General features: G+C 35.7%; 2 protein-coding genes across 2 annotated transcripts; one reads left to right on the top strand and one right to left on the bottom strand.

Annotated features, from left to right (window-relative positions):
• Positions 1–203: 203 nt before the first annotated feature.
• Positions 204–2,508, bottom strand: LOC125208915 (B3 domain-containing protein At3g19184-like). The gene is made up of 6 exons (XM_048108442.1): positions 2,374–2,508; positions 1,322–1,471; positions 1,018–1,227; positions 913–946; positions 459–843; positions 204–376 (listed from the first exon to the last, which is right to left on the bottom strand). The coding sequence occupies exons 2-5, from the start codon at positions 1,433–1,435 to the stop codon at positions 467–469; spliced, it is 735 nt and encodes a 244-aa protein (XP_047964399.1). The 5' UTR covers positions 1,436–1,471; positions 2,374–2,508; the 3' UTR covers positions 204–376; positions 459–466.
• Positions 2,509–11,282: 8,774 nt separating this feature from the next.
• LOC125210564 lies at positions 11,283–11,849 on the top strand. The gene has a single exon (XM_048110105.1). It carries the CDS (start codon positions 11,283–11,285, stop codon positions 11,847–11,849), a length of 567 nt encoding a protein of 188 aa, XP_047966062.1.
• The last annotated feature ends 11,415 nt before the right edge of the window (positions 11,850–23,264 follow it).

Raw genomic sequence — 23,264 nt, 5'->3', positions numbered from 1 at the left:
TGGAAAAAATGGTGGGAAAATTAAATAAAAGCTACTTTTTTTGAATGACATTGTGGACCACCTCTTCTTTATCCACACTCCACACTAAAGACGACAAGACGATTTGGAAGCACGAGATTTGGGGAAAGAGAAGATTTTAATATCTATCTATACATATATATAAAAGGAGAATTGTGGTGATAATAACAAAAATGTCATTGAGAATATTTTAATAAAGTTATAAAGTAAAAAGATTTTATTTTTCTTACAGTAACAAATAACACTACATCGTTCTCTAGGCCTCGTGCTACTCTAAACCTAAAACTAATCTTCAGATCATGTCCTCACCATCCTGTGCCAGCACCTTTGTTGATGACAATGTTGAGTAGTATGGGTCCTGTGATTTATGCCTAGTCATTAGACATGTCATATGGAGCAAACAAAAATATGAGTGGAAAATATGGATAAAACGCCCTTACTAAATCCTTCACCAAGGAGCACTGGCGACCTCCCTAATAATCCCTGCCCTCCGCATGTTCTCTACTTGTTGGAGGGCGACTAGCAGCTGAGCTATACGAGCTCGTACGAATCTCACCTTCATCCCAATACGTTCAAAATTTTCTAACACGTCGTCCCGGGCCTCCAACTTTTCAACGGCGTCACTCGTGCCCGTGATCTCTCTAACGCAATCTGCTATGCGTGTGGTTTCGATTATCATCCCAGCAACAACCTTGATATGAACGAACTCTAAAACAGTTGAATGCAGAATTGTGTCTTGGCTGCTACACAGCTCGTAATACTTCACTCGGCAATTTAGATTTACTTCTTCGTTGATTGATTCGCCAGCAACGAAGATGCTGTAATCTTCAAAATACACAAAATAACATTTAAATTATAGCTTTTGGATGAAACATACTGAATTAGTAAGAGTACCTTCTTCGACTGGATTGTGTTTCACAATATACATCTTTGAGAAAGAAAAAACAAAGAGTTAGATTTGAGTTCGTGCAATTCAAGAAACAATAAATGGAAACAAACCTTAAACTTGCAGTCATCAACAAGTTCAAAAACTAAGTAATCCTGTTCCATCAATGCATGTGAAGTCGAGAAGTCTCTCCATCCTGGTCCACTTAGAGAACTAGTATCAAACGTGTAACTCGTTTCGTACTGATCGTCATTGTCATCCACCAAGACTACTTGGCTATTGTGATCGGGTAGATATGAATGACTAAACCCCTTTGGTATGCTCTACATTTTTGAACGAGGATAGGATATAGTTAATGAAGGATATACTATATTTCTAATTAGTTGAGAATGAATGTAAAGAAAGAATTTAACTTACAAAGCGGAATCGTCTAGAAACGTGCGATCTGCGCAGTTCCTTTACAAAATGAGGGGATGCCGGAGAGAGGGATGCACTCATCTGTTGTGCTCGTTGCCTGGTGGAGATGTCCATCACATTCACACACACTGTATTCAGGCACTCAAACACCTACATATGTTACAGATTGGTGAATATGCAATCAGAAGAAGAAGAAAGAGTTTTAAAACTCTTTTAGCATTGCAAATGTTAAAATAATCGTTCCTTGTCCTTCATATAAAGCTATTTGCCACATGTAACTCTTTAAAGGAGCAGACAAATTTCAGATTTATCATATGAAAAAGCAGACTGGCAAAATTGAATGGAAACATCAACAAATCAACAAAAATACCTACAGATGATCTGAGAACAAGTAAAGGCAAATGGTTTCATAATTTCGACTACTGGAAGCTGCATATGAATTGGATAAGACTGCCGCCCCAATGAATTTTGAGATTCATCAACAAAAGCATCACTATCTTTTTCTCCTACATCCTACACATGAAATCTAAGCTATACCAATTTCTGAAATCTAAGACGGGGCAAAGGAGATAAATTAGCAAAATCAGGCTATAATTAAAACAGAGCTAAAATCTCCATCCTTTAAACATGTATGACTAATTTCATCATGGTTAGAAGACCATCCCAAACTTAAATGAAGTTAGTACATGCCTGAAAAAGCCGAATAATGAAATTACTGTTATTTTGAGCTAAAAGTGAACAGGGTACATACCAAGGAACTTAGCATTTTCAAGAATGACACGAGCATTTGAAAATTGGACACATGAGCTCACAAAAACCATAGTTCAGCCAAGAATGTGCCCAAAACTACCTTCTGACCACCTTTCAAGCAACCATGAGCTACTTATTTCAGCCATTTTTATTAATAAAGTTTCTCTTGTCATTTTGGATCCTAACTCTAAACTTTAAAGCGCTCAGGCATCACAACTGGACATTTGATTCATGAAAAGTAAAATGAATTTTTGAATCTCAAATTCTCACAATTCAATGAGAAAAATGAAGCATTAAGGTACCGGGTAGGAGAGTAGGGCTTTGACGGATGTTGGGGGGAATGCTAGACGAGGAGCAGCAGCAGAATGTAAAGGTGCAGTCCCACGGCGCAGTGAGAAATCTCCGATTCACACACTTCACTCTGATTTGGGGGGATTACTTTTGTACGTATTGCATATGTATATGTGACATGTGATACCAGAATTTTTAAGTTCATATATTTGGTATTCCCTCACGAGATTTTTTTTGAAAAGTTAAGTGTTAAAGTGGGTCCGCCCCATGCCCCAAATATTAAAGCAAGTTCAGGGATGCTGGGCTTTATTTCAAAAGCACCAGTTTCTAACTCCATGCAAGTCTATCTACATCCTTTGGTAAAAGCTGAATTGGGCTACGATAATAAATCAGAGCTGTCAAGGGTAGGATAAGAAGTAAAGGTGATGGGAAATACGTGATGAAGGCACTAAAGAAAGTGAGACTGTGAGGGGTGAAACTTGTTTCAAATTGAAAATTAAAAAACGATTTGAGTTTTAATAGCTTTTTATATTAGCTAGTTGTGATTTACATGAATCAAATAGCTCAATTACTTAATTGTGATATATTTTTAATATAAAAATAATAACAGCATATACCTTTAAAATACCATTAAAATTTGAATATATTGATTTGACAGTTTCATATATATTTAATTAATTATCCGCAGTATTAAAAATTTGTCACTCAATTCTAATCAAATGTCCATAAATTTAAGATATGTGACCATATAAATTGATTTTATTACCAAATTTATTTGTAATACATAATATCAATAGAATAAAAATATGAAAACTCTAATGGTTACTATATTAGAAAGTGAAATTATTGTATTTATTAAAATAAGAAAAAATGGTAGTGATAATACAGAGCAATATAGTAGAAATGTCTGATTTAAGTGATCTAAAATGATGGTCACATAAATTAGTAACATGAACAAAAATATAGCGGGCCAATAATATGGAGAAGGCCTAAATTTGATGAATAGCCTAATAGTTCATCCCAATAACTTAAACAATATACGGGGTACTCATCGGATTAATAATTGTATAAATACTGAAAAGGACTAAATCCAAATATGTAAAACGAACAGGAGTATGACGGCGGTAAATGATGCTACATTGCTACACAAAAATCCAACCATATCATCGGTCTTTGTCCATTGCCCTTCTATCTCATTTTCTTATGGTACAATTTATCATCGAGAAAAAAAAGTTTGAAAACCATACTAAAAAGATAATTCCATCATGAAAAAATGTGTATTTATAAAGAAAAGTTTTTCTAAACCTTTCAAATTCTAACCAAAATGAAAAGTCATCCTTTATCTAGCCAATCAATGACCATTGAAATAAATACTACTATTAATTTATGATTTAATTAGTGAACATGAACCTGCAACATAGATCATTTCGCAGACAACATATATAGATCATTTCGCAGACAACATATATAAATTAGGAGAAATGTCCGATTCAGAGAGACAGCCGGCAACCGCGGTGGGATTTATTTTTCGAGATTAGGGGTTAATTTTTCAAAATAAGAAATTATTATTATTATTTTCTAATTCTCATTCATTGTTCTTATTATTACCCTTCTAATGATTATAAATCCAACATACCCTTCAACCCAATTCATTTTCTAAACCCTTCTACCCAATTTATCAAACATTTCGCTCTATTCCTTTTGCCACATTCGTATGTATATATGTATATGCTGATAGAGTTTCAACTTTTTCAGATATCACATTTAATTTAATAAACAATTTTTTTATTTAGATACATATGTAATTTGATACACAATTTCCCCTCACACGCAATTTAATGAGTATTGCTTACTTCTTTAATTCCATGAGCAATTGCTTTAATAAAAAAGTGAACTTCAAAAATGGTCCCTGAACTATGGGTTTATCTCGAAAATGGTCCCTGGACTTTAAAAATATCACCAGTAGTCCCTGGACTAAGGGTTAATATCAAAAACGGTATTTTGAGACGAAAATGCCCTTTTGAGGGGTTTTGAGGGGTTTGGGCAATTTGGTCTTTTTATACTTTTAACATTTTAAATCTGATATTATTTTAGTTATGTACTAAATCTGATATTATTTCAAAATTATCATTTTTCTTCCCTTTTGTCATCCTTCACTTTGTTTCTTTATTTCAATATTAGATTTAGTACATAACTAAGTGAAGGATGACAAAAGGGAAGAAGAATGATAATTTTGAAATAATATCAGATTTAGTACATAACTAAAATAATATCAGATTTAAAATGTTAAAAGTGTAAAAAGACCAAATTGCCCAAAACCCCTCAAAAGGGCATTTTCGTCTCAAAATATCGTTTTTGATATTAACCCTTAGTCCAGGGACTACTGGTGATATTTTTAAAGTCCAGGGACCATTTTCGAGATAAACCCATAGTCAAGGGACCATTTTTGAAGTTCACTCTTAATAAAAATGCATTCCTTGTACTGAACATAAATGCACTGTTTCTTTTAATTCTAACTAGTATTAACACCCGTGCTATGTACGGTTATATGATTTTCACTCAATGAATACAAATTCTAAATATCAACCGAAATAAAAACTAATACTCCCTCTGTCCCTGAAGATTTGTCACTTATTTCCTTTTTCGTATGTCCCTAAAAATTTGTCACCTTTCACTTTTACCATTTTTAGTAGTGAACCCTACATTCCACCAACTCATTCGCTCACATTTTATTATAAAAATAATAGTATATAAAAGTAGGACCCACATGTCACCAATTTTTTCAACTCACTTTCTATTTCATTTCTTAAAATCCGTGTCGGGTCAAATAGTGATGAATTATTAGGTACGGACAGAATTTTATAGTACATATTTATTTTGTGAGAGTGAGTAAAGTAAGACATATGAATAAAATAGAAACAATTGTGTTTCCATTGTAGAAAATGTGTTAATTAGAATAGAAGATATCCATTTTATATACTTACACTCTTTATTAGATATTGTAGAAATCGGTGGAAGGGTTATTCATTCAATATGTGTATAAAGGAGAGATTACAGGTTTATATAGACTAGGAATATCTATACATGGTAAACCTAAATTTACATAAATTACTCTTCTATCTTGGGAGAAATATATTCTCATATCAATTCTTGATTTTGTGCAATATCTTCTAACACTCCCCCTCAAGCTATGTAACGGGATTGCCGATACTTAGCTTGCACAGTACTTCTTGAAACACCTTTGAGTTCACTGCCTTCGTCAAAATATCGGCCAGTTGATCTTCAGATTTGACATAAGGCATTTCCACCACCTTGGCTTCAATATTCTCCTTTATGAAATGTCGGTCAACTTCCACATGTTTGGTTCGGTCATGCTGCACCGGATTTTCAGAAATACTAATAGCTGCCTTGTTGTCACAGAATAATCTACAAGGTAGAGTAGAATGAAGCTCCAACTCCGTCATTAACCTCCGTAGCCATAACACCTCAGTTAGTCCACTCTTAATCCCTCTGAACTCTGCCTCTGCACTAGATAGTGCTACTACCTTTTGCTTCTTGCTTCTCCATGTCACGAGATTCCCTCCCACAAAGGTGAAATATCCTGCAGTCGACCTCCTATCATTCGGGTTTCCTGCCCAGTCAGCATCAGTGAACCCATGTATCTCCATGTGTCCGTGTTTCTCAAACATGAGTCCATGCTCGGTCGTTCCTTTTAGATATCGGACGACCCTTAGCACTGCCTCCCAATGCTCTTCTTGCGGTGCGTGCATGAACTGGCTCACAACTCCTACGGCATAGGCTATGTCTGGTCTCGTATGTGATAGGTAGATTAACTTCCCAACAAGTCTCTGATATCTCCCCCTGTCGGTTGGTTTTCCCCCTTCCTTTATCTGTCCATGATTTTGCACCATTGGAGTATCTGCTGGCTTGCAGTCTAGCATCCCAATCTCCGCTAATAGATCAAGTATATATTTTCTTTGGTTTATGAAGATCCCTTTCTTCGATCTCAACACTTCAATTCCCAAGAAATACTTGAGGAGGCCCAAATCCTTCATCTCGAATTCCCGGAACAAATTCTTTCTCAAATCAATTATCTCTTCCTCATCATCTCCTGTAATGATCACGTCGTCTACATAAATAATCAGACACGTAATCTTGCCCTCCTTCTTCTTGAGAATCAGAGTATGATCTGAATTACTCTGTTTATATCCATACTTCTTCATAACCTCTGTGAATCTCCCGAACCATGCTCTTGGAGACTGCTTCAACCCGTACAATGTCTTCTTTAGTTGACAAACTTCTCCTACTTCAAACTCCTTGGTGAACCCAGGTGGAGGATCCATAAACACAGGTTTGGGAAGTTCCCCATGTAAGAACGCATTAGTCACATCGAACTGATGAAGTGGCCAATCTTTATTTGCCGCGATCGAGAATAGCACCCTCACAGTGTTGATCTTGGCTACTGGAGAAAAAGTCTCGGCGTAATCCACCCCATATGTCTGAGTATACCCCTTTGCCACAAGTCGTGCTTTGTACCTTTCAATCGTACCATCTGGTCTCCTTTTGATCGTGAACACCCATCTGCATCCAACTGTCTTGACCCCGTCAGGTAGTTTGCCTTTTACCCATGTTTTGTTCTTCATAAGTGCCTTCATCTCGGTAAGCATGGCTTCCCTCCATTTCTTGTGTTTCATAGCCTCTTCGGCTGACTGTGGGATTTCCTCTTCTTCATATAGTGCAGCCTCGAAAGCTCGTGCCATCTTGGTGAAATTTCCCTGCACAAAGTTTGCCACTCCATATCGACTTTTCTTCCCAATCTTCTCCGGTGAGTACCTTTTTGGTGGGACTCCCCTTGTGCTTCGATACGGAAGTACATACTTCCCGGTGTCACCGTCAATCGTGTTATCTTCTTTTTGGAGTTTTGTATTAACAGGGTCAGAAACAACTGGACTTTCAAGTGTTGGTTCTAGAGTTACCTCGGATATCGTTGGAGGAGAATTACTTGGGCGCGGATGAGATGGTTCTTGTGGAGAGACCTGCTCGGCAGCAGTGACGACTGGGTCGGGTGGCTTCTCGATTGGGGAGCTTGGCAATGGCACAACCCAACTTAGGTAGTCCGCAGAACTATCTGGAACACTCTCCCCCTGACTACTAAGGTGGGTGTGGTAGAAAAATTCGGTTTCCAAAAAATTGCGATTCATGGTGGTGGTGATCTTTTTGGTGAGAGGGTCAAAGCATCTATATCCCTTCTGGTTTACCCCATATCCCACAAATACACACTTGGTTGCACAAGGCGATAGTTTGGTTCTTTCATGTTTTGGGACGTGGATGTAAACGGTACAACCGAATATCTTGGGCGAAAGGTTCATGTGGCTGGGAATTTTGGTTTGTTTGGATAGTGTATCGAGAGGAGTCTTCATGTGAAGGATTTTGGTGGGGAGTCGGTTCATAACGTAAACGGAGGTGGCAATTGCTTCTGGCCAAAAAAACTTGGGAACTTTGGATTCAATCATAAGAGCCCGAGTCATTTTTAAAATGGTCCTATTTTTCCTTTCAACTACCCCGTTTTGTTCCGGTGTGTAGGCACACGAGGTTTGGTGGATCACACCGTTCTCTTTGCAAAATTGGGTCATAGAGCTGTTAACAAATTCCCTCCCATTATCGGACCTAAGGGTTTTGATAGTGGTATGAAATTGTGTTTGTATTAGTTTAAGAAAGACGACAAATTTATCAAACACTTCAGATTTATGTTTCAGAAAATAGATCCAAGTCATCCCAGTGCAGTCATCGACAAAAATCACAAAATATCGAAAACCATTCCCCCCAACAAAAGGTGCAGGACCCCATACATCAGAATGCACTAAAGAAAATATGGATTGCATACGAGTGTTTGTAGGTTTAAAAGACTGTCTGTGGCTCTTGGCCAAAACACAAGTTTCACAAGAAAAATCAGAAGGTACTGAAAGATTCGGATAGAGTAATTTAAAGTAACCAGGGGAGGGGTGCCCTAGTCGTCGGTGCCAGAGCCAAGTTTCCTGCTTCGTGGATCCGTGAGCCAGCATTGCACTGCCATGTTGAGCTATCTCGTCCACGTAGTAGAGTCCTTTCTTCTCAGTGCCACGCCCAAGAATCCTCTTCGTCTGAATATCCTGCAAGATACAAAAGTTGGGATGCATTAGGAATGTGCAATTCAGGTCTTTAGTCACATGACTAATAGACATCAGCCTTTGAGACAGTGTAGGAACATATAAACAGTTCTTGAGACGAAGAGTAGGCGATATCTCAATTGTGCCAGATCCTACAACAGAAATCAATTCTCCACTTGCAGTTCTAATATATGACTGTGTATCCTCACTAAAATCGTTCCGATCGGGTGTCATAGTATCAGTTGCTCCACAATCAAATATCCACCCCTTCGAATCATTATCAGTGACAGTTTCAGCATGAAAAGCAGCGGAAATATTTTCTAGGGGTGCAAACTTGTTTTTTGACAAAAAATTGGGGTATGACATAATATTTCGGATAATAGGTGGGTCATTTTTGAATTTAGTGAAGTCAGGGGGGCGACATCTATTAAAATGGGGCCCTTTTTCATATTTTTCATTCTGCAGGGGGGTTAAATGTAAAATGAGATTAGGGTTTGGTTTAAAAACCAAACCCTTTACCTCCTTTAGCCGCGCCGTCGGAGAGTTCCGTCCATTGTGCCAAATTTCCGGTGCCTCGCACGTTGCCGCCGACCGGCTGGTTCTCCTGGCACACCCTCGTTCCCATTCCAGTCATTTCCCCATCATTCCTCCTTGCTCCATCGCTGTTTACTCCAACAGCGAGTTTCGCCTGAGATTGGCTATTCCTTGCCTTCTGCCGTTCCTCCCACCATTCCGGGTAACCTAGCCGCTTAAAGCAGGTTTCCCATGTATGCTTCTGTTTCCCACAGTGGGAGCACCATAGTTTGGAGGTATCGGGGCGGTTTCCCGGCGGTCGGCTGGTGGCAGCGGGGCGCTGCTGTGGTGGACCGTCAAATCGCGGCGGTGGGCCGTTGCGATTCGATGGGCGTTGGTTCTGGGCCGCGAGTCCGTGTCCGATTTCTCCCCCAAATGACGAATCGGTGCTTCCACCGTAGGCTTCTCCGGTGGGTGGGGACGACGCCGGTGGCATGATACGACGTCGAGCCGCCTCCGTCTTCACCCATCCGTAGGCTGCCTCTACCGATGGGGTCGGCTCTTCCTTCAAGATTTCCCTCCGAATTGAATCGTACTCCTGATTCAATCCGGTCAAGAACTTAATCAAACGTTTCTCGTTTGAGTGGGTTCGGAACTGATCAATTCCCTTGTCACAGCAGCTTATCGGTTGTTTCTGGCTTCGGTCGATGTTAATCCACAAACCGTGGATTCTCCGGTAATAAGTTTCTAGATCGAGATTTCCTTGTTTGATGTTTATTGCCTTCTCTTCCAGGTCGTAGATGTGGTACTTATTGGCTTTGTTTTCAAACGTCACGGCAAGGTTGTCCCATAGTGCTTTGGCTGTTTGATGATGCGCGAAATCGGCGATGATATCGTCGTTGATGTTGTCGACGATCCACGAGAACACCACCAAGTCATTCTCCTCCCACTCGTCGAACCCCTTGCTTCCGGGTTCAGGGGGTTCGTTTCTGATGTACGAATAGGCTCCTCGGCCTCCAATCTTTACTTTGATCAATCTCGACCACAGGGGGTAATTCTTTCCATTCAGCTTGAATGCAATCGTGACACTCTTGCTGTTCTTTAAGCTTGTTATCTGTTCTGGTTTCGTCTCCTCTGTATCTGACATTTTGGTATGTAGGATCTGGTTTCTGGTTGTTTGAAAAAGGTCGGGAAAGGTATTTTCGGGGCTATGATGAGAATTTTCTGAGCCCGGATCGAACTTGCTCTGAGGCCATGTAGAAATCGGTGGAAGGGTTATTCATTCAATATGTGTATAAAGGAGAGATTACAGGTTTATATAGACTAGGAATATCTATACATGGTAAACCTAAATTTACATAAATTACTCTTCTATCTTGGGAGAAATATATTCTCATATCAATTCCTGATTTTGTGCAATATCTTCTAACAGATATATATATAAAAAATGTTTCAAGAATTTAAAACTCCATCTTTAAGTTGTGTAACTTCTTTCATTTCATTAAATTCTTAATTTTTTTAGTGATATAGTCAAATTTTAATAATAATAAAAAAAATCACATGTAGTTAATTCATTTTTTATATATTTTAAATTTATATAGTAATTTATGTAATTTTAATAAATATTTGAGCTATTATGCACATAAATGTTTGGCTTTTGTGTTCATGTGTTTTTGTCACTTCATGAACAAAATCGAAGTTAATACTATGGGTGATTGAAGTTCAATATCCATCAACTTAAAAAAAGAATTAGCAAAAATAAGATACATACAAATATATCCACGCATAGTAAAATTTGCATATTTGCCATATCTAATACCACCTATGTCCCACAATAACATTTCACTTTTACTATAATGGTAAATAAGCCTCATATTCCACCAACTTATTTCACTCATATTTTATTATAAAATTAATATATATAATTAGAACTCATTGAGTACTAACTTATAAGGACATCCGCAATGGGGCTGACGATGCGACGGACGATGCATCGTCCGCCACTGCAGCATCGCGGACGATGGGTTAACCATCGTTCGCGCCCGATAGATCGTCCGCGGATGATGCGCGGAGGATACCCATCGTCCGTCGCATCGTCCGCCACTGTGGACGACGCGGACGATGGGCACGCGTTTCCTTTTTTTTTTAATTTTTTCAACAAATTTTTCTTATTTAAACACTACTATTCACTACCATTTCACACACTCCAATTTCACATCTCTTCAATTTCTCTTCAATTATTCTCTCTCATCAACTCAAAAATGAATCCCGACGACTACGATTTGAGTACATCGGATGGTTGCAGACGGGCCTTGACTCGAGCCTTGTTCGATGTCGTTAATGAAGCCAAGGCGGAATGCTTGGCACAAATGCAGCGGGAGCAGGCGGCGGCGGAGGCGGAGGCGCGGGTCCCTCGCCCGATACGACGTCGGACATTTGGCTCCCGCGAGCACGACGTAGCGCACGAACGTTTGTTCGCAGATTATTTTGCCGAGAATCCAAGGTGGGGCCCGAATGTTTTTCACCGCCGTTTTAGAATGAGCCGAGATCTTTTTCTCCGCATTGTGCACACGTTGGAGGGTCGTGATGAGTACTTCCAGTATTGGGAAGACGGGATCGGCAGACCCGGACTTACGCCGCTGCAGAAGTGCACGGTTGCGATCCGCCGGTTGGCCTATGGCACAACAATGGATATGTTCGACGAGTACCTTCACGTCGGGGATACAACCGGCCGCGATTGTCTGAAGAAATTTTGTAAGTTAGTTGTGGAGGCTTTTGGTGACACATATTTGCGACGACCGATCATGGCGACGATTGCCAGAGCCTGATGCGGATGCACGAGACGGTGCACGGCCTCCTCGGGATGCTAGGGAGCATCGATCGTATGCACCGGCAACTGGAAGAACCGCCCGACGGCCTGGAGAGGCCAATTTACTAGCGGCTACAAGGGCAGCCACCCGACGATGATCCTAGAAGCCGTCGCTGACCACCGCCTCTGGATCTGGCATGCCTACTTTGGTATAGCCGGGTCGAACAACGACATCAACGTCCTCAACTCGTCCACCCTATTCGCCGATCAGTGCAGGGGTCGCGGTCCGGCCATTCAGTTCACTGCCAATGGCCGCACACATCATATGGGGTACTACTTGGCCGATGGCATATACCTTATGTGGCCTGTTTTTTTGAAGACGATCAGATGCCCAATTGGTGAGAGGAGAGTCTTGTTTGCGGCAAAGCAGGAGTCCGCGCGGAAGGATGTGGAGCGGGCTTTTGGGGTGCTCCAATCGCGGTGGGCAATCGTGAAAGGTATGACGCGTTTCTGGTACAAGGACGTCATCGCCGATGTCATGTATGCGTGCATCATCATGCATAACATGATAGTCGAACAAGAACGTGGTCATGTCACCAATTGGGTGGATGATGAAGTCGGATCTAGCTCCAGCACGGCGACCTCGCCGATCACTCGAGGATTACCGACTGGCTTCGGTGCGGTTCTACAGCGACAGGCCTCAATGCGCAACAAACAAGACCATACTCAGCTCATGACCGACATGATTGAAGAAGTTTGGACCCGCAACCGCCGCCATTGAGAAATTGTAGTTTTTTTTATTTCGTATTGTAATGTTTGAATTTTAATGAAATGAAGTTAGTTTTCCAAATTTTGAAGTATTTAAATATTCAAATAATAGAAAAATGCTTAGGGCGTCGCTTAGGGCGGGTATAGTCCGCCCCACTGCAAGTGGAATAGGAGGAGGATAAAAATGCTGACGTGGCAGTGCATAGGGCGTCGCTTAGGGCGTCCAATTATGGATGCCCTAAATCACTTTTCTTTACATTTCTTAAAATGTTTTATTAAAATGTTTGAGATCTTAAAACTCATTGTGTACTAACTTATAATAGGACTATCGTAATAGAAACATGGACGAAAAAATGTTTGAGATCTTTTTTGTAGTTTATTAATATATTTTTTTGTTCATTAACTATATTAACATGAGAATATATAAATGTGTATCAGTTTTATAATTTTTGTTTCCTAAATATTTCTACTTTGTTTTATTTCTTCTTTCATGTTTATTCATTTTTCTTATCATTTTTTTTTGTTATTAAATTTTTCTTGTAATCTTAGTTTTCCGAAATTAGTGTTATTAGCGTGGTTATTATTCAAGAATAATAGTTAGTCTTTTAATTTAATTTAATTATTAAATTCGAAATAAAATTCGTGATATTATTTGGTCTAACCATGCAAATGCCCAAATAGTTGCATTTTAAATATTAATATAATCCAAACAATTCAAAAGACCAAAAATATTGGCCAAAGTTCACTCTATTAATTCCTCATCCACCGAGAAGAACACTATATAATCCACCGCCTCTTTTCTTCCCGACTGTCGAGTAAAAACACTGCAAAAACCAGGCTCCTCCCGTCTTTCTTCCGGTCTCTGCTGCCAGAGTATCAATTCATTCGTCGAAAATGCACAAAAAATATGTATAAAAAAATATTGACATCTAATATAATAAGACTTTAAAAAAGTTGAATTTTTTCCAATAAGTTTGAAATTGACAAATAATATCATGAACTTATCTTGTGTTCGTTATTTTCAACCAATGAAAAAATTCCAACTATATTTATAGATTAAAGGCCAAATTTGGAGGGTGTGCTTCAAGAAAAACTATTTTCAAATATTGAAAATCTTGAAAGTCTCGAAGTTGTTGTCGAGAAATTAAAAAAAAAATCCGTATCATGATATTATTTGCCGGAATTTTTCATTGGTGAAAAATATCAAATTCGAAGTAAAATTCGTGATATTATTTGCCAATTTCAAATTTTTTGGAAAAAACTCAACTTTTTAAAAGTTCCATGATATTAGGTGTCTTATACCCTTCTTATATTTGTATCTGATCGAGACTAAGTTTATCCCTTATTTTTTTTTTTTTTTTCGTATTGTTTAATGTTATTAAAAGCTCATTTTAATATCTTTTTATTGATTGTATGCCTACTGTTAAAGCTAGTTGTCATTAAAGATCACATAGATGTTCAAATAAAGAAAGAATTCAACCATGTACCAAGCCGTTTAAGACCAAAGTTAATTATTTAGGTATTAATGTTGACGGGAAGTGATGAATTGTTAATTAATTAGTAATTTTAAATTAAGACTAAATTTTAGTCATTAAATTAGGAGATCTAGTGGTTGAAATAATGCCACATAAATTATATTTTTAATTAAGAAAATTATTAAATAAAATTAAAGGATATTAATGTCAATTCTCTTTTATTAAAATCATTTTAAAACTTTAAATTTACGTAACTTTCTCGATTTAAATTATTTTTTTACAAAATATATATCAAATTAAAGATAATTTTATAAGGATTTCAACGAGATATCAATTGCATATGTTCCGACGATGTTTGGATGATGAAATTTGATATTTTTTATTTTAATTTTCGTAAATGTTGATAACTAGATTTTTATCAACAAATACCTCAAAAAATTTCAATATAATGCATATAAAATCTCAATAAAACCATGTAAAAATCTCAATAAATATGTGTTGACCCTAATGTTGATATGTTTATATTTAGTTTTTTTTGACAATATATTTATTTAATTAAATTTTCTAATCTTATTATTTTATTGTGTTTCCTGGTATTTACGATCTTGTTTGATTTCTTTCATTCACAATTTGACTGATTATCCATCTACGTATTTATTTGACAGTTTGGGTACATACGTACCATAATTTCAGCTTTATATATGGACTTTTTTTACAGTAATTTTTTTTAGAGTGAACTATACGATTAATCTCTGATCTTGTCATAAAATACACCAATGATTTTAAAAAAATTATAGCATCCCTAAAAATTATATTTTTGGTATCTGGCGGACTTTTATACCCTTATGCATTTGGAAAATGACCAAAATGGCATGGAGGGCATTAAAAAACTTTCAGAAGAGTGATTTTTCAGTTTTGCAGGCTGTGCAGTGGAGGCGATGTGATGAGAGTGAGTAGATTTATTTTGTTTTTGTGTATTACTATTTTATTTTTTGCACTTGCACTTGATGATGTTGGATGGGTAGGAAAATATTTTGAATTAAAATTGTTAATTGTTAATAGAAATTGAGCTTTATTCTTAATATATGAAGCCTTTGGTATTAAGATTTGGAATTAATGTATGAAATATTGTGAAAAGATAATTAATTAAAATGATTTTAGATGATGTAATTAATTTGAAACGCAACTCCTAACCTGTTTAAATTTAATACATTTCTCTTGTATACCCCATAAAAATGCCGATTAGTTTTATTTTTTATAATTATTTTTCAATTTGATGAAACTATATTTTAATTATAGGGTGAGGTTTGAAATTATTAGCCATAAGAATAGGGTGTTATTGTATGATTAAATGGTTGAAGTAGCTACAAATATATGTTCTAGGGTGTGAATGGACATAAATTGTTTTAAAATATTGTTTGAAAATCAAAATTTGGATTTGAAAATTGTGCTGGCCGAATTATGTGAATTGGATTTGAAAATCAAAATTTGGATTTAAATATTGTTTCACCAACATTTTTCGTACTTTAATTGGAGCCACCGACACCCGTTTCTTTCTTCACCAGAAAGATTATCGGAAACACTAGACATTTCCCAAATTTTTGCACAATACGTTTTTGATATACAGTAGAGAGTGAAGATACAAAGAGAAAAAAGAGAGAGATGAATGATTATTTAAAGGGAAGGAGAGAGATATAGGAAAGAAAGTGGTAAGTCATGGTTGTATAGTTCAAAAGTCTAAAATATCCTTAAACATTGAATATATACACTAGTGGTGTTTAGGGGGTTATTTTTTCTTTAGGGACCAAAAATACTATAAAATTTTTTTAGAGACCATTGGTGTATTTTATGACAAGATCATGGATTAATTGTGTACTTCACTCTTTTTTTTTAATATGAGTTTCATAGTCTTCTGTAGTGTTGTTGCTCATGCCATTGCTAGATGCAGAAGCAATTTAACAATCAAAAATTGTGACTGGCGAAGGAGTGTGATACTATTACATTATATCGCACAAGGTATCTCTCTAACTTTTAAGTTATATTTTTAAACATCTTTATCAGTATGTTTATGCGTATCAATGTCTTTCTTTACATAAATTGACTGACCTGTATTAAATGACAGATAAATAAAAATTAATTAATTAACTTGCTGCAGTATATTAAGTTATGTAGATATTGTAAAAATTGAGATATTCATGTAGAAAATGTCTTGAATATTTGAATTTAAATATTTATCATATATAACAAATATGAGTATGAATTTAAACCGTGGTACAAACATTGAGGCTGAATTATTTTCTGTCATGTTTTCACCGTAAATTTTTCTTGCTAAAGATTTCTTCAACTACTCACCCCTCTTTCCCTTCCATTGCTATGCGTAGTTATTGTTATCCTCATCTTTTTTCCTCCCATTTGCTATGTGCAGTTTTATTATCACAGATTCCTGCAAAAAGCTTAGAAGATCTTGTATCTCAGCAATCTCTTAATGTTTTTGGATCATATATGTAAATAATAAATAAATACAATAACAAAAGAAAATAACAAAATAATAAATAATAAATAATACTAACTAAGATAAAACTGAAGCAAAGGTACTAAAGAATGAGAATACTAAAGAATGAGAAAATAAGTAGATTAGATAGGAATCACAAAAATCTAAAATTAGATAATAATTTTTGAAGGGGGTCGTGTCGTTTCTTCTCTTCATTCATATTTGATAGGCCTCTAATCCCTGAAAATTATAAAATGTTCAGTTTAATTGCAATAAACAGTGAAATGGTTTAGAGAGAGAGAGAGTGTCGACGAAAATGAATATGAATATTCCCTCCGTCTGCCATTAGGAGTTTCATTCATGGGCGGGTTTTAAGAAATGTTAAGAAAAGTGGGTGGAAAAAAGTTAGTGGATTCCACTTGTATAAATTAGTTTTAAATTAAATGTGAGTGAAAAATGAGTTAATGGAAGGTGAGACCCCATTACCATTTATGGTAAAAGTGAACCGAGACTCTTATTCGCGGACGGACTAAAACGGAAAAACGGGACTCTTATTCGCGGACGGAGGGAGTAATTATCACTGGACTGGTATTTATAGAATAAACTAGTGTTATCACCCGTGCTATGCACGAGACATAAGAATTTTCAGATAATAAAGATAAATTCTAAGGTAATAAATTTTAAAAATAAAATACAGAGAGAGAAGGAAGATAATATAATGATGGTTATAGTTAAGAATATGTGTTAGTGGAAAAGATGTTCCATCATATAAGGAAGAAATATTTATCATCAATAGATAGAGAATAATTTTGAAGAACGAATAAAAATGGAAAAATATGACAATTTTTCACCGGCAAAGATAATAATACAATGCTTAAATATTTTATACATAAAAATAAATTACTCATATATATCACAAAATGTTTTTGTGAATTACTCCCTATGTCCCATTTTAGGAGTCCCGGTTTACTACTTTTGGGTGTCCCACTTTAGGAGTCCCGGTTGGAATATTCCATAATTGGTAATAGGCCCCACATTTTACTCACCTTTTTCCACTCACATTTTATTATAAAACTAATATATAAAAGTATGATCCACATTCCACTATTTTTTTTCACCAACTTTCCTTTTTCTTTCTTAAAACTCGTGCTGAACTCAGCCGGAACTTCTACAGTGGGACGGAGGGAGTATATAATTTAGATGAAAATTGCGATGAAGAAGTAACCTTTACTAAGATTTAGAATTGGTTAGAAAATTAAGTTGTGAATTTAGAATTTTAGTTATGTTTCATATATAAATCACATTTAAAAATTAACATAACACTTTAATAGAAATTAGTTTAGACATATTAATTTGGGCTCAATTTTTGATGCACAACTCTACAACCCTACTCATTAAATGGTTGCTTCGAGAAATGGTACTTATTAAATATAAAAACTTAATAAAAGTAGTAAATAATTTAACTGATTAATCTTAATCTCCGACCCACAAAATTTTGCATAGAAGTGGTGAAAAACATCTTTAATTCTTTGTAAATCCCAATTCACAAAATATTAGTATTTTATTTACATTTGCAGTTCAATGTATATATAGCTTAATGTACTCTAACCCGGAGTGCATTTGATTGTATTTCATTTCAATCCTATTTTTTTTTTCTTTTGCAAATCTTACTTTCTTCTCTGTTTAGTCTAGTTTTAGCACCCGCTACGCACGGCCCACTAATTTTATAATAATGGTTGCAAACTATAAATAATTAAAAGGAATTATTGATCCTTTTATTTTTCTTAAAAAAATTCTTATATGAAACACAATTAAACACAGTCGTAATTTGTGAAAAAAACATACACTACACACATATCTAAGATTTTCAATAAATAAATAGTTTATAAATTTTTAAGACCCACATGAGCAAGAGATTAACTAACTTTTATTAATAGTATGCACATGACACAGTAAAAAATAATTAAGATGCTGAAACTTGAACGGCAATTTTAATTAGAAGGTATAAAGGATCTAGTAATCAAAACATTTTAACTAACATTAAGATAATTATGATAATATACTACTGCATAAAATTAAATTTGTAATTTATAATTAAGATAATTTTAAAATCAAAATTTGACCAATGTATAAAAATAAGATAATTTTTTTTTATAAAAATATAAAAAAAATAAACAAACTGATTTATTAAATAGGTTCTTAATTAAATTAAGAAAGTTGGTCGGATAATAGTAGGGATGTCAATGTAGCCCGCAATCCGTGGGCTGGCCCGAATAGCCCACCAAATTTATAGGGTTAGGGCTGAAAATTTCTAGCCCGATAAAATTACAGTCCGATTAGCCCGCACCCGATTAACCCACAACCCGTTAGGGCTAGACCGAAAACCCGATGGGCTGGCCCGGAAACCCGATAAAATTTCTATCGTTCTATTTGGTTGACTCTAATTCGACACTTTATTAGTTATTTTATAATATAGATTACTAAAAAAATAACTTTCAATTTTATATATTAAATATATAAATTATATATTAAATTTTTTATTAACATAATAATAGATAAATAAATTAGAAACTTCAAATTCACTAAAAATATATATTTAAATTTCAAAATATGCTTTAAAATTTCTTGATGTTTATATTTTATTTTGCATAAATCTCAAATATTAGTATTTGATCATGTTTATATTTGAGTTTAAGCATATATCTCAAATTTATCATAACTAAATATTTTACATTTTATAAATATAACTAATTTTCACCATTATTTATTGGATTGATTGCATGTTAATTTTATCGGTAGAAACCCGATTAACCCGTTGGCCCGTAACCCAAGCTTTTAGGGTTAGAGTCGAACTTTTATAACCCAAAAAAATCACAACCCGATTAGTCCGCACCCGATTGACCCGCAACCCGAATAGGGTTGGCCTGAAACCCGGTGGGCTGACCCGATTGACATGATTCCTTAATAAATCATTCGCATCAGATAATAGGATTAGGAGATAATTAGATTAGAATGGTTCCTCAAAAATTATTGCTGATTTCATGTGCCTCACTATTGATCTACCTGGACTAATAAACTGGAAGAAAAAAAAGATAACCATGAAAAACATAACAAACAAAACTTGGAAAAGCAAACTTAGAGAACAACATAAATCAAATCTGAACATAGAGATACACACACTTCATTATTGAGACACAACAGAGACTTTTAATAATTTATGATAGTAATTTCCTATTCATATTGGTTAATTGTTTACAACGTTGCTTAACAGTTCGATTAAAATTATTAATTGTTCCTCCTAAATAAGCTGTACTCGTTTTAAACACATCTCATTAAGCTCATTCATAAATTAAAAACCTAGATCCATTAAGAGCCCTTTCAAAACTAAGACAAATCTATACATAATCTACTACTTACAGATAATATTGCAAGGTACTATATTACTGTGTGATTATTAATATGTAATCATAGAACAAAACAAATAACTGGAAAAAAATGGCATTAACAGAAATCTAAACAGATATTTTAATGTGAATCTTATAGATTGAAGACTCATGAACTTGCCCCGGACTTGTTCTTGTAAATAAACCCAACGAATAAACAAGATAAACTAAGAAATTGAACAAAAAAAATGGATAAAAGAATAGAGGATGTATTAATGTTATGATTTAGGTGAAGAACAAGAAAGAAATTTCAAAGACCTTTCACATACAAACAAACACCTAATAGCTCCACAAACTAGCAACACAAGAACTAGCAAGCATACCTTTACAATCAATCTTAGCCCGGCAAAAGATCGAATGCAATCCGAAGGAATTTAATAAGTCTTCAAAAGATGAAGAAGGTGAGCTCTCAAATATGGAGAAATTGTCTCTTACAAATATTCAAAAGCTCCTGACAAAAACCTAGAATGGGTATTTATACTAGAGGTTAAAAGTGCAAAACAAAAGAGGAAAAAGGAGAAAAAATTGCAAGTCGCACAAAAACGCCCGGGTCGGGCGTTTTTCTTCTCCAGGCCGGGCAAATTTTCTGTGGTCGGGCGTTTTACTTGTTGGACTACGTGGCTTTTGTAAAACGACCATAACTTCCTCATCCGGGCTCCGATTGAGGCGTGTAAGGTACTCACGTAAAGCTATTTTGACGATGACAACAATGAGGGTCTTAGAAGAGAATTTGGACACCATCTTGATAGGCAAATTCTGGTTTGAGTCAGACCTCCGAATCCGGCTTGGCTCCTTGCCATATCTCCACCTTCTTTTCGGACCCCAATTAACACATGGCCCTCGATGTCGTTGCATCCTATGATTGTGAATACCCGGATTCACATCATCCTCTTATTCTTTGTGAAAGGATTTGTCCTCAAATCCTGTTCTTCGATTCTTCTCTAGGATACCCAGATTCACATCATATTTACTTCAATTTTAAGAATGTGACAAATCTGAACATGAGATACAGAGCAATACTACAACGACAGAAGAGGAACTTCAGATTATTTCCTTAGAGACTTCAAGAAATAATTGGAATGATACCTGCAAAAAAAAAACTTGTTGATAGATATATGAATCTATATCACATAGATTAAAGCAAAAAAGAGAAAAACATAAGCAGTGGCGGAACCAGAAAATTAAATAAGCCGGGGTCGATATTTTTTAAATAATATTAAATATTTAATTTTACACGTAATGTGTCTACAATTTTTATTATACACGAGATGATAACTATATTTCGACGAATCGCCATATCTTGAAATCACTGAAGAATATTCTCATTCAACCTTTGTTTTTGAATCATTCGTTAGATTTTTTGAGTAAATATCGATGCAGAGCTGTAACTAAAAACAAGGTTCCATAAGGCCATCTCCAACCATTCACCTATGATTTTCCACATGTTCACCTATGTTTGTAGACGCGCGAGGCGGAGAGCTCGGCTGAAGGAGAGTCGTTGTTGTTCTCCATTTCGCGATGCTCTTGTACAGAAATTTAGAGAGAGAGAAAACTCGTTAAAACAAGCGGTATAAATGAAAATGACGTTCAAATAGTGTATATATAGTGTTTCGGAAATTTAAAATAATAAAATAAAAAAAACAAAAAAAAAAACCACTGGCCGATCGCCACCTACAATGGTGGCGAGCCAATTGGCGAGCGCTTCGGTTAGCGCTCGAGAATCAGCGAGCGCTTGCCGAATCTTTTGCCGATTCCTCGCTCGCCGCTCACAATGGTTCGGCAAGCGGACCGGCCAGCGCTGGGAATCGGCTAGCCGGTCGCTCGCTGAACCATTGGAGATGCTCTAAAAGGAGAGGCGCCTCTCTCGGTGTGAGGAAAGAGAAATTATCAGAAGGGAGAAGAAAAGCCAATCGGAGGAGTTATATTACTCCACACGCTGATTTTAGACAACGCATGACAGTCTCTGCAACCTACTTTGGTGAAGCAAGAAGTAGAGAGGGTTTAGCCGTGTAGGATATCCCATTTTCTTCTAATCAAATAGTAATTAAACCTACACGAAAAATACATAGCTCAATTAGTATTTGCCATTTCTTCTAATCAAATACTCCCTCCGTTCCGGAAAGATTGTCCCAGTTTATTTTCTGCACTCGTTTTGCAAAAATAATAATAAATAGGTAAAGTTGAAAGAGAGTAAAATAAAAGAAAGAATAATGTAGTCATTATTCTCTCTTTTACTTTAATTTCTCTCTACTTTAACTATTTATTATTATTTTTGCAAAACGAATGTGAAAAAGTAAATGGTACAATCTTTCTGGGACGGAGGGAGTAAACCTTTTCTGCAAATCTAAATGAGTAGACTTTCAAGTTTCATTTTTAATTAGTACAGTTTCAGAACTGTTCTCTCATTACTTGGAGCCTATAAATTATTGTAATTAGCTCAATTCGAAAATCTGCAGATTGGAGATCAGTGACTAATATTTATTTGAAAATTTTAATGGCAGATATTTCTTTTTGTTTGGATTTTGTATGCAGATTTAAATATGACTTGTAAGAAACTTCTGTATTTCACCACTTATGCTAATGAAATTCAATCTCAGGTTTAGGTTCTTTGAAAGAGGCAAAGGGCATTGGAAAAAATTCAAGAATTCAAGAATTCGCAAATTGTAATTTGTTGTTTCTTGTAAATGCTGTATAATTCCGTTGTGATGTCTATTGTGTAAAAGGAGTAGTTCAGAAATTAGGGTAAAAATATAGGCCTCCAACTGAAAAATAGGTCTGAAAAATATGCCTGCAACTAAAGTGGACATGATTCCATCGTAGGGATGTATTCAAATCTTTTTCATATCTTTTGTCCTTTTTCCTTCTTAATCCTAGCCCCACGATTTTGTCATCTGACGGTTAGATTAATGCCACGTGTCATTTAATAATGCATATTTTCATTCTAATAATGCACAACGGCTAATAATGCAACATTATAGACTAATAATGCACATTTTCATTCTAATAATGCACAACGGCTAATAATGCAACATTATAGACTAATAATGCATTGATCACAACTATCCAATTCAAGCATCCAAGGGCTGAGATTAAGAAGGAAATAGGACACTTAGGATGCAAAGGAGCCTAACGCACCCCTCCTCCATCCAGATATATATATATATATATATATATATATATATATATATATATATATATAGAGTAGTGATATAGGGCAAGCATCCCTTAAATATATAACTAGAGAATAAATCTCAACC

The sequence above is a fragment of the Salvia hispanica genome, chromosome 3, assembly GCF_023119035.1.
Source record: "Salvia hispanica cultivar TCC Black 2014 chromosome 3, UniMelb_Shisp_WGS_1.0, whole genome shotgun sequence".
Taxonomy (NCBI): Eukaryota; Viridiplantae; Streptophyta; class Magnoliopsida; order Lamiales; family Lamiaceae; genus Salvia; species Salvia hispanica.
The sequence above is the reverse complement of the archived record's forward strand: the minus strand, read 5'-3'. Positions and strand labels throughout refer to the sequence as shown.

Coding starts and splice junctions, on each gene's coding strand:
- LOC125210564 (XM_048110105.1), top strand. CDS start 11,283: ATGAATCCCGACGACTACGATTTGAGTACATCGGATGGTTGCAGACGG.
- LOC125208915 (XM_048108442.1), bottom strand. CDS start 1,435: ATGGACATCTCCACCAGGCAACGAGCACAACAGATGAGTGCATCCCTC. Junction 1,228..1,321: donor TTTCTAGACGATTCCGCTTT/GTAAGTTAAATT, acceptor TCAAAAATGTAG/AGCATACCAAAGGGGTTTAG. Junction 844..912: donor ACACAATCCAGTCGAAGAAG/GTACTCTTACTA, acceptor TGTATTTTGAAG/ATTACAGCATCTTCGTTGCT.